Below are 12,356 nucleotides of genomic sequence, written 5' to 3'. Positions count from 1 at the left end.
TTCATAATATATAGTAAAATATTTCATAATATATAGTAAAATATTTCATAATATATAGTAAAATATTTCATAATATATAGTAAAATATTTCATAATATATAGTAAAAAATTTCATAATATATAGTAAAATATTTCATAATATATAGTAAAAAATTTCATAATATATAGTAAAAATTTCATAATATATAGTAAAATATTTCATAATATATAGTAAAATATCTCACAATATATAGTAAAATATTTCATAATATATAGTAAAAAATTTCATAATATATAGTAAAATATTTCATAATATATAGTAAAATATCTCATAATATATAGTAAAAAATCTCACAATATATAGTAAAATATTTCATAATATATAGTAAAATATTTCATAATATATAGTAAAATATTTCATAATATATAGTAAAATATTTCATAATATATAGTAAAATATTTCATAATATATAGTAAAATATTTCATAATATATAGTAAAATATTTCATAATATATAGTAAAATATTTCATAATATATAGTAAAATATTTCATAATATATAGCAAAAAATTTCATAATATATAGTAAAATATTTCATAATATATAGTAAAATATTTCATAATATATAGTAAAATATTTCATAATATATAGTAAAAAATTTCATAATATATAGTAAAATATTTCATAATATATAGTAAAAAATTTCATAATATATAGTAAAATATTTCATAATATATAGTAAAATATTTCATAATATATAGTAAAATATTTCATAATATATAGTAAAATATTTCATAATATATAGTAAAAAATTTCATAATATATAGTAAAATATTTCATAATATATAGTAAAATATTTCATAATATATAGTAAAATATTTCATAATATATAGTAAAATATTTCATAATATATAGTAAAATATTTCATAATATATAGTAAAAAATTTCATAATATATAGTAAAATATTTCATAATATATAGTAAAATATTTCATAATATATAGTAAAATATTTCATAATATATAGTAAAATATTTCATAATATATAGTAAAATATTTCATAATATATAGTAAAATATTTCATAATATATAGTAAAATATTTCATAATATATAGTAAAATATTTCATAATATATAGTAAAATATTTCATAATATATAGTAAAAAATTTCATAATATATAGTAAAAAATTTCATAATATATAGTAAAATATTTCATAATATATAGTAAAATATTTCATAATATATAGTAAAATATTTCATAATATATAGTAAAATATTTCATAATATATAGTAAAATATTTCATATTATAACTAAATATTAATTTAATGAGAAACCTTTCAAGCTCTTATTCGTAAAATATTTAATTTAATTTAACTAAATAATAATTTAGAAAGCGCTTTCAAAGAAAGAAACTGACAACAGAATTTATCTATAGCAGCATATTACGTGTAATTGGATATAAGTGATCATACATTGAAACACTCTGCTAATATTCTTTTAAAAATCTCTAAAAATTAGATTTATTTAAACATACATCGTACACAGTGTATAAAACTAGAAAAATACAATTATTACAACCACCGGGCCTCTGCTTATAAATTGCACAAAAGTACAAAGCAACAATTTCAATAACATTACTTTAAAAGTCAACAAATATATATACGAAATTAAAAAGATTAAGTACACCGGTTTATGATAATTTATGGACGAGATAACGTCGAATGTCTAGGTTAAAAAAACAATGAGATGATTTGATGGGAAATGGCGTGTCAGTTTTGAAAACGGCACCCTGAGATTCGATTATCCCGCCGAAAACGAGGTCGCCTCTCAAACATCCGTTTCGCCGCGCGTAGTGCTGACGTCTAGCGAGGACGGCGTTAAGCGCGTCGTGTCGCTCGACGGAGTCGGAGTGGGGGGTCTTTTCTCGACATCTCCCATTTGAATCTGTTTGGAGAAAACGACATTTCATTACCAAGACGGCTAATTAGGCGACCATATGTCTAATTGGGCGATATGAATTGGTTAATTACTTCGTAGCTAGGTTCTCTCCTTAACCTTTGCCTCGGATTTCTCCTATTCAACATTTTTTGAAGGGGCGTTAGTTCGCCGCCGGGCAAAGGATAGACGCAATAATAGGCGCAATAGATTCCCTGGATCATTATGACCGTTAATACCCTACGAATTGAAGATTGCGTTAAGAAGCTTATAAATCGGGTCTGTAATCCGATTAAATTATTCCAACTTACATCATGGCTGCCAGGCAAAACACCGAGAGTTCCATGTTTAAAATTTCCAATAAAAATAATTACGTCGAGTCTTAAAAAGGACGAGGCTTAACGAAACGCGAGAGAAAAAAGGGCGTAAAACTTCGCGAAAATTAGAAATTACTTTAACATGTCTCCGAGCTCCTTAACTGATATCTATGGCACTTGGTAATTTTAATTACGCGAACACTACGTTAAATGGTCATTAATAATTATAATGAAAAGCCCGCTTCGAAAATTGCAAAACGAAATAACGGTTTTACGAGATTAGGCGAGGTGTATTACGGTCCCCATAGCGACGATGACGCCGAAGCTCCCTCTGCGGGAAAACGCGCGTACTATTTACGAGAGAGGAGGAAGTCTGGGTGAGACCACGCCCACCTGCCATTGACGAAGCGAAGCCGAGGAAGTTGGGCGCGTAACGCCGTTACGTAAGCATTTTTTGTAGGCGCGCTTGTAAATGACCTTCGGACCGCGAACCATTTACATTTCTCACCCTCCGCAACTTCCAAACCAGGAAATTCGGAAATCGGGATAAACAAAAACAAGATTTTCGTTTACGTACGAGGTCAAGCGCCGTTATTCGTCCTCTCGTCAGTAGCCTACTATCGGAGCTGTTAAAAATAAAAATAAATTACGTCACGAGGTGTCTTTTTCTAAGGACGATTTATATTCCATATTTTAACTGATGTAAATCATCCTTAATTAAGTACGGGGATGTGACGGTGGCGGTTATTACGCGCGGAGAAATCTGTCGTTTAAAAAGTACTCTCGGGACAAAATAAGGTCAAGCGACTTGGTTGACGTTTCGCGCGAGTAAAAAGCGGTGTCAAGAACTGGTCGCCGACAGGTGGTAGTGACCGCCTTTCAGTGTCAGCGTTTACTGAACTTAAAAACTGCCATCTCGAGCGTTTTCGATGTGATATAATATTTTTAGCATTGTCCTTTTCCCGTAAGGTTGCTATCTCTTTTTTTTTTTCGCAACTCGGCTCCACACCCGCGCGCCCTCTCTTAGTGACGTTTTAAAGGTTTTCTCGATATGTTTCGTCTGATATTGACGTTCTATCATTTGGCGCCGCGTTTCGGAATTTTTCTCTCGGATCGTGTATCGTTATTTTAAGCCTAAAAGAATTGCGGCTATCGATCATTGAAAACTAATAAGAGCGCCCGATATTTCGCTTTCATAAAGTTGTAGCTTCAAATAACTACCACTGAGGTCAAAAGAACTATTCCGTGGCAGAATTTAGCCCTTGAACCTTCCAGTTACTTCACTTCGAAATTAAGTGAGGTAATACGATTCCTTGTTTCTCTAACAGTCTAACCAACTGAGCTAATAGGCCACGTGAGTGCTAATTTCGTCGTTAAACTAAAATAATGAAAAATAATAAAAAAAGCAATGTAATAAAATAATGTATTAATAATAAAAACCAATATAATAAAATAATGTATTAATAATAAAAACCAATATAATAAAATAATGTACAAATAATAAAAAGAACAATATAATAAAATAATGTACAAATAATAAAAAGAACAATATAATAAAATAATGTATAAATATTAAAAATAACAAAATAATAAAATTCTATGGATAATAAAAATAACAAAATACTAAAATTCTATGGATAATAAAAATAACAATATAATAAAATTATGTATAAATATAAAAAAGAATATAATCAAATAATATAATATATAAATAATAAAAAGAACAATATAATAAAATAATGTATAAATAATTAAAAGAACAATATATAATAAGATAATGTATAAACAATAAAAAGAGCTATATAATAAAATAATATGTAAATAAAAAACATAACATAAATTATCAAGATAAAAATATATATATAATTGAAAAAGGGAACCTTATTTAATTAAAAAAAAAAGAATAAAACATTCACTACTTAAGGTAGATGGGAATTTTTTTAACAAACTTATCTTTTGAAAAAAAAAATATTTTTATATTATAGTACGCTCTAACACACCGAGATAATGGGTGAACAATTAATAAATATCGTCCCTCAAATATCCTCTAATATTCTTGGAATTCCAATAAAAATAACACGTATATACGGAGTATGCAAACAGGCGATGAATATTTAAAAAAATCTTTCGAAAAAAAAGCATTATATTTCATACCATTATGCAAGTACTGGCCCATGGGGGGATCGAAATCACGACCTTCGCGTTATTAGCACGACGCTCTAACCAACTGAGCTAATGGGCCGCTAGAAGCTAATAAAGTGTTGCTAGAATAGGCTCTCGTTAAATAAAAAACATTAAATAAATATTAAAATATAAATAACAAAAAATAATAATACATTTTCAAATAGGCAAAAACTATTTTTAAGAAACTGGCCATTTAAAAATGATTCTACATAACAGTACAAAAACAATAACACTCATTAAACTGAGCTAATGGGTGCAAACAACATACCATATTCTTGGAATTCAGATTAAAATTACACATGTATAAACATTTAATGAGTAAAATTGTCTTTTTGTTATAAGAAAAACAACCTCAGTTGAAAAGAAAAACATTTTTCTGAACATGGGATAAAAGCAAAACTTTGGCCCATGGGGGGATCGAACCCACGACCTTCGCGTTATTAGCACGACGCTCTAACCAACTGAGCTAATGGGCCGCTTGATATATTCCCCTTTTCTAATATGATAACGTTATATTCAATTAAAAACTACCTAGTTTTTATTGAATACGTCATTAGCTACTCAACCCACTTTCCTTGATAAAAACTAGAGCGCGGGTAATTTTAATTTTAAAACACGAAATCGAGGGAAAGTGAATCACCGAAATTTTTGACGCAATAAAGAAAATGAAAATTAATATAAAATATTCCGACGAATGACAAGAAAATTGAAGAATGTTTAAGAATAGATGGATTTCCAAAGCGTATATAAAAGTTATTTCCGACATTAATAATATCTAAACAAAAAAATGCAATAACATATTGAAAAAGTCTTCCATATGTTTTATAATCACTTATACAACATTTCGATAGCATAAATTGCGATGGAACCTGGTTTCACACGGAACCCACCAAAAACATTACACAATGAGTAAAATTGTCTTTTTTTAAAAGAAAAATTAGACAAATATTTGCAGACATCGGGATTAAAGCAATAGCTTGGCCCATGGGGGGATCGAACCCACGACCTTCGCGTTATTAGCACGACGCTCTATCCAACTGAGCTAATGGGCCGCTAGTAGCGAGTTAAGTGTCGCTACAATAGCCTCTCGTTAAATAAAAAAACATTAAATAAATATGAAAATATAAATAACAAATAATAATAATACTTTTTCAAATAGGCAAAAATTATTTTTAATAAACTGGCCCTTAAAAAATAATTTTACAAACAGTACAAAAACAATACCACTCAAATAAACTGAGCTAATGGGTGCAAACATCATACCATATTCGTGGAATTCAAATAAAAAATTACACATGTATAAACAGATTCAATGAGTAAAATTGTCTTTTTTTATAAGAAAAACAACCTCAGTTGAAAAAAAACATTTTTCAAACAATGGGACAAAAGCAAAAGTTTGGCCCATGGGGGGATCGAACCCACGACCTTCGCGTTATTAGCACGACGCTCTAACCAACTGAGCTAATGGGCCGCCAGAAGCAAAATACGTGTCGCTAAAATAGCCTCGTGTTAAATAAAAAAAAATTAAATAAATAGGAAAATATAAATAACAAATAATAATAATACTTTTTCAAGTAGGCAAAAATTATTTTTTAAAAACTGGCTATTAAAAAATAATTTTACATAACAGTACAAAAACAATACCACTCAAATAAACTGAGCTAATGGGTGCAAACATCATACCATATTCGTGGAATTCAAATAAAAAATTACACATGTATAAACAGATTCAATGAGTAAAATTGTCTTTTTTTATAAGAAAAACAACCTCAGTTGAAAAAAAACATTTTTCAAACAATGGGACAAAAGCAAAAGTTTGGCCCATGGGGGGATCGAACCCACGACCTTCGCGTTATTAGCACGACGCTCTAACCAACTGAGCTAATGGGCCGCCAGAAGCAAAATACGTGTCGCTAAAATAGCCTCGTGTTAAATAAAAAAAAATTAAATAAATAGGAAAATATAAATAACAAATAATAATAATACTTTTTCAAGTAGGCAAAAATTATTTTTTAAAAACTGGCTATTAAAAAATAATTTTACATAACAGTACAAAAACAATAACACTCAAATAAACTGAGCTAATGCGTGCAAACAACATACCATATTCTTGGAATTCAGATTAAAATTACACATGTATAAACATTTAATGAGTAAAATTGTCTTTTTTTATAAGAAAAACAACCTCAGTTGAAAAAAAACATTTTTCAAACAATGGGACAAAAGCAAAAGTTTGGCCCATGGGGGGATCGAACCCACGACCTTCGCGTTATTAGCACGACGCTCTAACCAACTGAGCTAATGGGCCGCCAGAAGCAAAATACGTGTCGCTAAAATAGCCTCGTGTTAAATAAAAAAAAATTAAATAAATAGGAAAATATAAATAACAAATAATAATAATACTTTTTCAAGTAGGCAAAAATTATTTTTTAAAAACTGGCTATTAAAAAATAATTTTACATAACAGTACAAAAACAATAACACTCAAATAAACTGAGCTAATGCGTGCAAACAACATACCATATTCTTGGAATTCAGATTAAAATTACACATGTATAAACATTTAATGAGTAAAATTGTCTTTTTGTTATAAGAAAAACAACTTCAGTGGTAATAAAAAAAACATTTTTTCAGACAATGGGACAAAAGCAAATTAAGCTTAAAAATAAACACTAAAAAGGAACACCTGGCCCATGGGGGGATCGAACCCACGACCTTCGCGTTATTAGCACGACGCTCTAACCAACTGAGCTAATGGGCCGCTTATGGTTCTATACTTTGCTAATAAGATAAAGGTATTTTCAATTAAAAACTACCTTGATTTTAATGTACACGTCATTAGCTTCGCAACCCACTTTCCTTGAAAATTTTTAACGCAATAAAGAAAATGAAAATTAATATAAAATGTTGCGCCGAATGACAAGAATGTTTAAGAATAGGTGGATTTCCAAAGATTATATCAAAATTAATTGCGACATTAATAATATCTAAACAAAGAAATGCAATAACATATTGAAAAAGTCTTCCATATGTTACGTAATCATTAAAAATTAATAAAATTATATGGTTCTAGCCTTATACCGATAGATAATAAGATAAATAAATCAATACGAATTATTGCGTAAGTAAAAACAATCTTTTATTTAAAAACACTTAAAATAGTTATAGTCGACCAGTTTCGGCAGTGTTATATTAGATTGTTCAAAGTCACCCATACTCTCAAAAAATAGGTGTTTATTAAACCTTAATTCATAGGTCAAAATCTGTAGTGATTTTAATGACGTTGTAAATGAGGTTAATTATCTGAAACACATTGCAACTAGTCGTGGGTTATCTCAGAAATGGTAAAAAGATATTTTAGTAAAATTAGAAGAAAATATGAAAAACCTAAAACAAATCTAATCAACATAAAAGATAATGTTAAAAATAGAACTTCGTCGACCCTTTCATTTTTTCCAAAAATATCTGATAAAATTGTGAATTGTCTTAAAAAAAAAGTGGTGTAAAAAACCCGTTTAAGCCCCAGAACCAATTGAAAAATAGGTTCAATAATGGGAAAGACCCGAGGGGCTAATCACTCTTAGAAAGTCTGTACACCGGATTACGCTTAGATTAGCACTGCCAAAGGCAGGAACTTAAAAAATGACGCGTAATCCCATTAGTACATTCAAAGGTACGGCTCTGTACACCGATTACGCGGAGTGATCAGCCCCTCGGAAAGACCGTATAGATGACAATAACAAACAAGGGATATATGAAATTCCGTGCGAAACGTGTTATCAGATATACATTTTGCATGGAAAAATTTATTTAATGGATAGATAAGGTGATTTGTTGTTGTTTCTTTTGTTGTTTGTTTATTATTTTATTTAACCCCTCTCCCCCCCCCCCCTCAAACATTATCCATATAAACAGGTGTAATACACCAATACGCATATAAGAAGGGAGAAGAACCTTTTACATGGGTAATGCCATTGTGTGTAAATTTTTAATAATCTACTTGTTACTAGATGGCGCCATCAGTTTACAATCCGAAATAACAAAAATGATAAAACCCGCGAAAGTCTAATTTAAATTGTGGTTATTTAAATGCTGAAATTTTGAATAACTATATTTTCTAAAATATTTTATATAAACTTTCAGCTTGAAATAACACTTAAATTATATAATAAATATAATAATTTAACCCCCCCCCCCAAATTTTGCGCCAAAATATCAACGCTGGTGTCATCTAGTGTAGAAACACGAAAATAAAATTTTATACTCGATGGCGGTTTCTAAAGGTTGGTTTCCCTGTATGTAATATGCGAATTGGTTTATCGCGACATAATTTTGTTAGTCTCGATGATGGCACTAGTAATGCCGAAATTGGTGTTTTTAAATAAAAGATTGTTTTTACTTACGCAATAATTCGTGTTGTATAAATTGCGATGGAACCTGGTTTCACACGGAACCTACAATTAGTGGATCAAAAAGGGTAAAATTCATTATCTTGCTATTGAAAAGGCTGCCATGGAAACAAAAACTCGAGCTAAACTATAAATTGTTAAAGCCACGATGAGCTGTGAGCATTCCCAAAATCCACTTAACTTCTATAAAGTTAAAAACGTGTTTTTCGTCACGGAGTTGGAAGTGAAGAAAATTTACGTCATTTCCTGTGGATAAAGTTTCCTTAAAGAAAAAAACTTAAAGGGAAATTGTCACCAACACCAAAATTTACGAGGTTTTACAGATTGATAAAAAATATATTAATGATTATGTCCCTGAAATTTTATGGTTATTGGAAAATTATTTAAAAAGTTACGCTACTTTTTCCGCAACCTACATCAAACGTCTCCAAAAATTTCAGAAATCGCGGTTGAACCTACGTGCAGCGCCAAAAGAATGAAGCGGAAAAAATTTGAGAAAGGGTGGCGTGTCAGGCATTTTAAAAACACGATAGACTACAATCTACGAATATAACTCGGTTAAAAAGCCAAGGAGAATGTCGTAGCAGACGACAGTTCCGACTGAAAACGCTAAAACCGGGGAAAATGATATTTCGTTCACGAGATGGCGCTGCAGGTAGGTTCAACCAAGCGGTTCTGAGATTCTCGAGTCGGGGGGGATAAAACACGAAATGTGTTTGCTAATAACAAATCAAATCAAATACTGGAAATATTAAAATGAAATTTTTTGTATAACCATTTCCGGACGTCCTCTATCCATTTAAATGGTTTTAAACCAACTTTAGGGTGGCGACAATTCCCCTTTAAGGTCATACTTATGTTACATATGAACTAGTGAACATATGTTTTAGCAGAAAACCTGACTTTAAACATAAAAGATGGGATAAAAGCAAATTAAGCTTAAAAATAAACACTAAAAAGAAACACCTGGCCCATGGGGGGATCGAACCCACGACCTTCGCGTTATTAGCACGACGCTCTAACCAACTGAGCTAATGGGCCCGTAAAGTTGAGCGATATCGTCGCCAAAATAGCCTTTTATGTTTTGGGAATTTTGACCTAAATATTATTATAAAACGTTTTACTGAAAAATTTTATTGAAAAAATATATAGAAAAAAATACATTGAAAAAATACATTGAAAAAATATATTGAAAAAATTCATTGAAAAAATTTATTGAAAAAATAAACTGAAAAAAAAATGAAAAAATATGTTGAAAATATTTATCGAAAAATTATATTGAAAAGGGTCAGCGATAACCAACTGAGCTAATGGACGCGTGAAAAACTTCGATATGTCGTTGCAAAAATAGCCTTTCATATTTTGGGAATTTTGAGCTAAATATTATTATAAAAAAGTTTATGGAAATAATATATTGAAAAAAAATGGAAAAATATATTGAAAAAAAATGGAAAAATATATTGAAAAATGTCAGCGACAGTGATAAAATATTTAAAAATTAACCTTAAAAATAAACACTAAAACGAAACTCTTGGCCCATGGGGGGATCGAACCCACGACCTTCGCGTTATTAGCACGACGCTCTAACCAACTGAGCTAATGCGCCCGTAAAGTTAAGCGATATCGTCGCCAAAATAGCCTTTTATGTTTTGGGAATTTTGACCTAAATATTATTATAAAACGTTTTACTGAAAAATTTTATTGAAAAAATATATTGAAAAATGCATTAAAAAAAATTATTGAAAATATATATTGAAAAAATACATTGAAAAATTTATTTAAAAAATATACTAAACAGAAAATGGAAAAAAAAATTGAAAATATTTATCGAAAAAATATATTGAAAAAGGTCAGCGATAACCAACTGAGCTAATGGACGCCGGAAAAACTTCGATATGTCGTTGCAAAAATAGCCCTTAATATTTTGGAAATTTTGAGCTAAATAGAATTTTTTAAAAAATTATGGAAAAATATCTTGAAAAATGTCAGCGATAGTGATAAAATATTTAAAAATTAACCTTAAAAATAAACACTAAAATGTAACTCCTGGCCCATGGGGGGATCGAACCCACGACCTTCGCGTTATTAGCACGACGCTCTAACCAACTGAGCTAATGGGCCACGTTTACTTCCCTTCGAATAAAAGTACTTGTCTTGGCACAGTGCCTATCTAGGTTATTGTGACAGATTCTAAGCATATATACATGTATACACAAAATCTCGAATATTATCTTGCGCGGCAAGTTTTAAAGTGCATTCTCTCATTTATTTCGACAGCAAGAACGAGCGGTGGAACTGGTTACAATTACAAGTGACCCCGTTAAACCAGGTGTGGATAAACGGAAATACGTCATCATCACGGCTAGAGTACATCCGGGAGAGACACCGTCGTCTTTCGTTTGTCAAGGTACATATATATTTTTCATTCATTTATTCATTTAAATTAACATAAATTATTGTCTTAGGTTTAATCAACTTCTTAATTGGTGATACACCGGTAGCTCGTGCTCTACGAGACTACATCATTTTTAAAATAGTTCCCATGCTAAACCCGGACGGCGTTTTTGTTGGCAATTATCGGTACATAAATCATATATTATAATTATAACACACTTCGTTGTAACAGCAATTTCCTATTACAGAACCGCACTGCTGGGATCAGATTTAAATCGTTGTTGGCAAAACCCATCCCCGTTGGCTCATCCGGCTATTTACTTAGTCAAGAGTTTGGTTGAGAATCTCATATCAGACAACGTAAGAGCTTTGTGCATAACCGCTATTTAACTAAACAAAAACCTGCAATGACTTTGATCTAATATTACAATAGTGTGCATTTTCACTAACCTAATTGTAGGATCATAAGTAAAATAAATGTAGAACCATAGGTAAAATAATTGTAGGACCATAAGTAAAATAATTGTAGGACTATAAGTAAAATAATTGTAGGACCATAGGTAAAATAATTTTAGTACCATAAATAAAATAATTGAAAGATCATAAGTAAAATAATTCTAGGACCATAAGTAAAATAATTCTAGGACCATAAGTAAAATAATTCCAGGACCATAAGTAAAATAATTATAGGACCATAAGTAAAATATGTGTAGGACCATAAGTAAAATAATTATAGAACCATAAGTAAAATAATTGTAGGACCATAAGTAAAATAATTTAGGGACCATAAATAACGTAAAATTAAGTAAAAAGTAGCATTATAGTACTATCATAAGTAACATAATAGTAGGATCAAAAGGAACATTATAGTACTATCATAAGTAACATTATTATGTTACTTATGATAGTACTATAATCAAAAGATACATAATTGTAGGACCATAAGTAACGTAATAGTAGGATCATATAAGTACCAAATTAAAATGATCATAATTAAGTAACATTATATTATTAAATATGACACTTACTATTGTGCCAAAGTTTTTTATGTTAGTATGTTGCACCAATGACCATAGTAGTTATAAGGAGCCTATAAGCGAGTTTTTACTAGTTTATGAAACTGCCAGATAATGATACCTA

At 29.9% G+C, this 12,356-nt stretch overlaps 2 protein-coding genes and 9 non-coding genes across 11 annotated transcripts in view; 1 reads left to right on the top strand and 10 right to left on the bottom strand.

The window, feature by feature from the left end:
- Positions 1-12,356, top strand: part of LOC149941141 (cytosolic carboxypeptidase 6-like) — a 384,878-nt gene that overhangs the window by 359,610 nt on the left and 12,912 nt on the right. Inside the window, exons 6-8 of the mRNA XM_090179425.1 lie at positions 11,100-11,229; positions 11,288-11,402; positions 11,465-11,576. Coding sequence (XP_090035551.1) covers positions 11,100-11,229; positions 11,288-11,402; positions 11,465-11,576 — 357 coding nt within the window. The remainder of the gene's footprint in view (positions 1-11,099; positions 11,230-11,287; positions 11,403-11,464; positions 11,577-12,356) is intronic.
- LOC149941151 (uncharacterized) lies at positions 1,430-2,798 on the bottom strand. Its single transcript, XM_090179845.1, has 3 exons — positions 2,224-2,798; positions 2,008-2,152; positions 1,430-1,921 (listed from the first exon to the last, which is right to left on the bottom strand). The coding sequence occupies exons 1-3, from the start codon at positions 2,256-2,258 to the stop codon at positions 1,805-1,807; spliced, it is 297 nt and encodes a 98-aa protein (XP_090035971.1). The 5' UTR covers positions 2,259-2,798; the 3' UTR covers positions 1,430-1,804.
- Positions 4,816-4,889, bottom strand: TRNAI-AAU (transfer RNA isoleucine (anticodon AAU)). Its single transcript has one exon. It is a non-coding gene; the product is annotated as a tRNA-Ile (tRNA).
- On the bottom strand, positions 5,392-5,465 carry TRNAI-AAU (transfer RNA isoleucine (anticodon AAU)). The gene has a single exon. It is a non-coding gene; the product is annotated as a tRNA-Ile (tRNA).
- Positions 5,811-5,884, bottom strand: TRNAI-AAU (transfer RNA isoleucine (anticodon AAU)). Its single transcript has one exon. It is a non-coding gene; the product is annotated as a tRNA-Ile (tRNA).
- TRNAI-AAU (transfer RNA isoleucine (anticodon AAU)) lies at positions 6,231-6,304 on the bottom strand. The gene has a single exon. It is a non-coding gene; the product is annotated as a tRNA-Ile (tRNA).
- TRNAI-AAU (transfer RNA isoleucine (anticodon AAU)) lies at positions 6,648-6,721 on the bottom strand. The gene has a single exon. It is a non-coding gene; the product is annotated as a tRNA-Ile (tRNA).
- On the bottom strand, positions 7,101-7,174 carry TRNAI-AAU (transfer RNA isoleucine (anticodon AAU)). Its single transcript has one exon. It is a non-coding gene; the product is annotated as a tRNA-Ile (tRNA).
- Positions 9,790-9,863, bottom strand: TRNAI-AAU (transfer RNA isoleucine (anticodon AAU)). Its single transcript has one exon. It is a non-coding gene; the product is annotated as a tRNA-Ile (tRNA).
- TRNAI-AAU (transfer RNA isoleucine (anticodon AAU)) lies at positions 10,355-10,428 on the bottom strand. The gene has a single exon. It is a non-coding gene; the product is annotated as a tRNA-Ile (tRNA).
- Positions 10,870-10,943, bottom strand: TRNAI-AAU (transfer RNA isoleucine (anticodon AAU)). The gene has a single exon. It is a non-coding gene; the product is annotated as a tRNA-Ile (tRNA).

This window comes from Leiobunum rupestre, chromosome 6 (genome assembly GCF_980474605.1).
Source record: "Leiobunum rupestre chromosome 6, qqLeiRupe1.1.hap1, whole genome shotgun sequence".
Taxonomy (NCBI): Eukaryota; Metazoa; Arthropoda; class Arachnida; order Opiliones; family Sclerosomatidae; genus Leiobunum; species Leiobunum rupestre.
The sequence above is the reverse complement of the archived record's forward strand: the minus strand, read 5'-3'. Positions and strand labels throughout refer to the sequence as shown.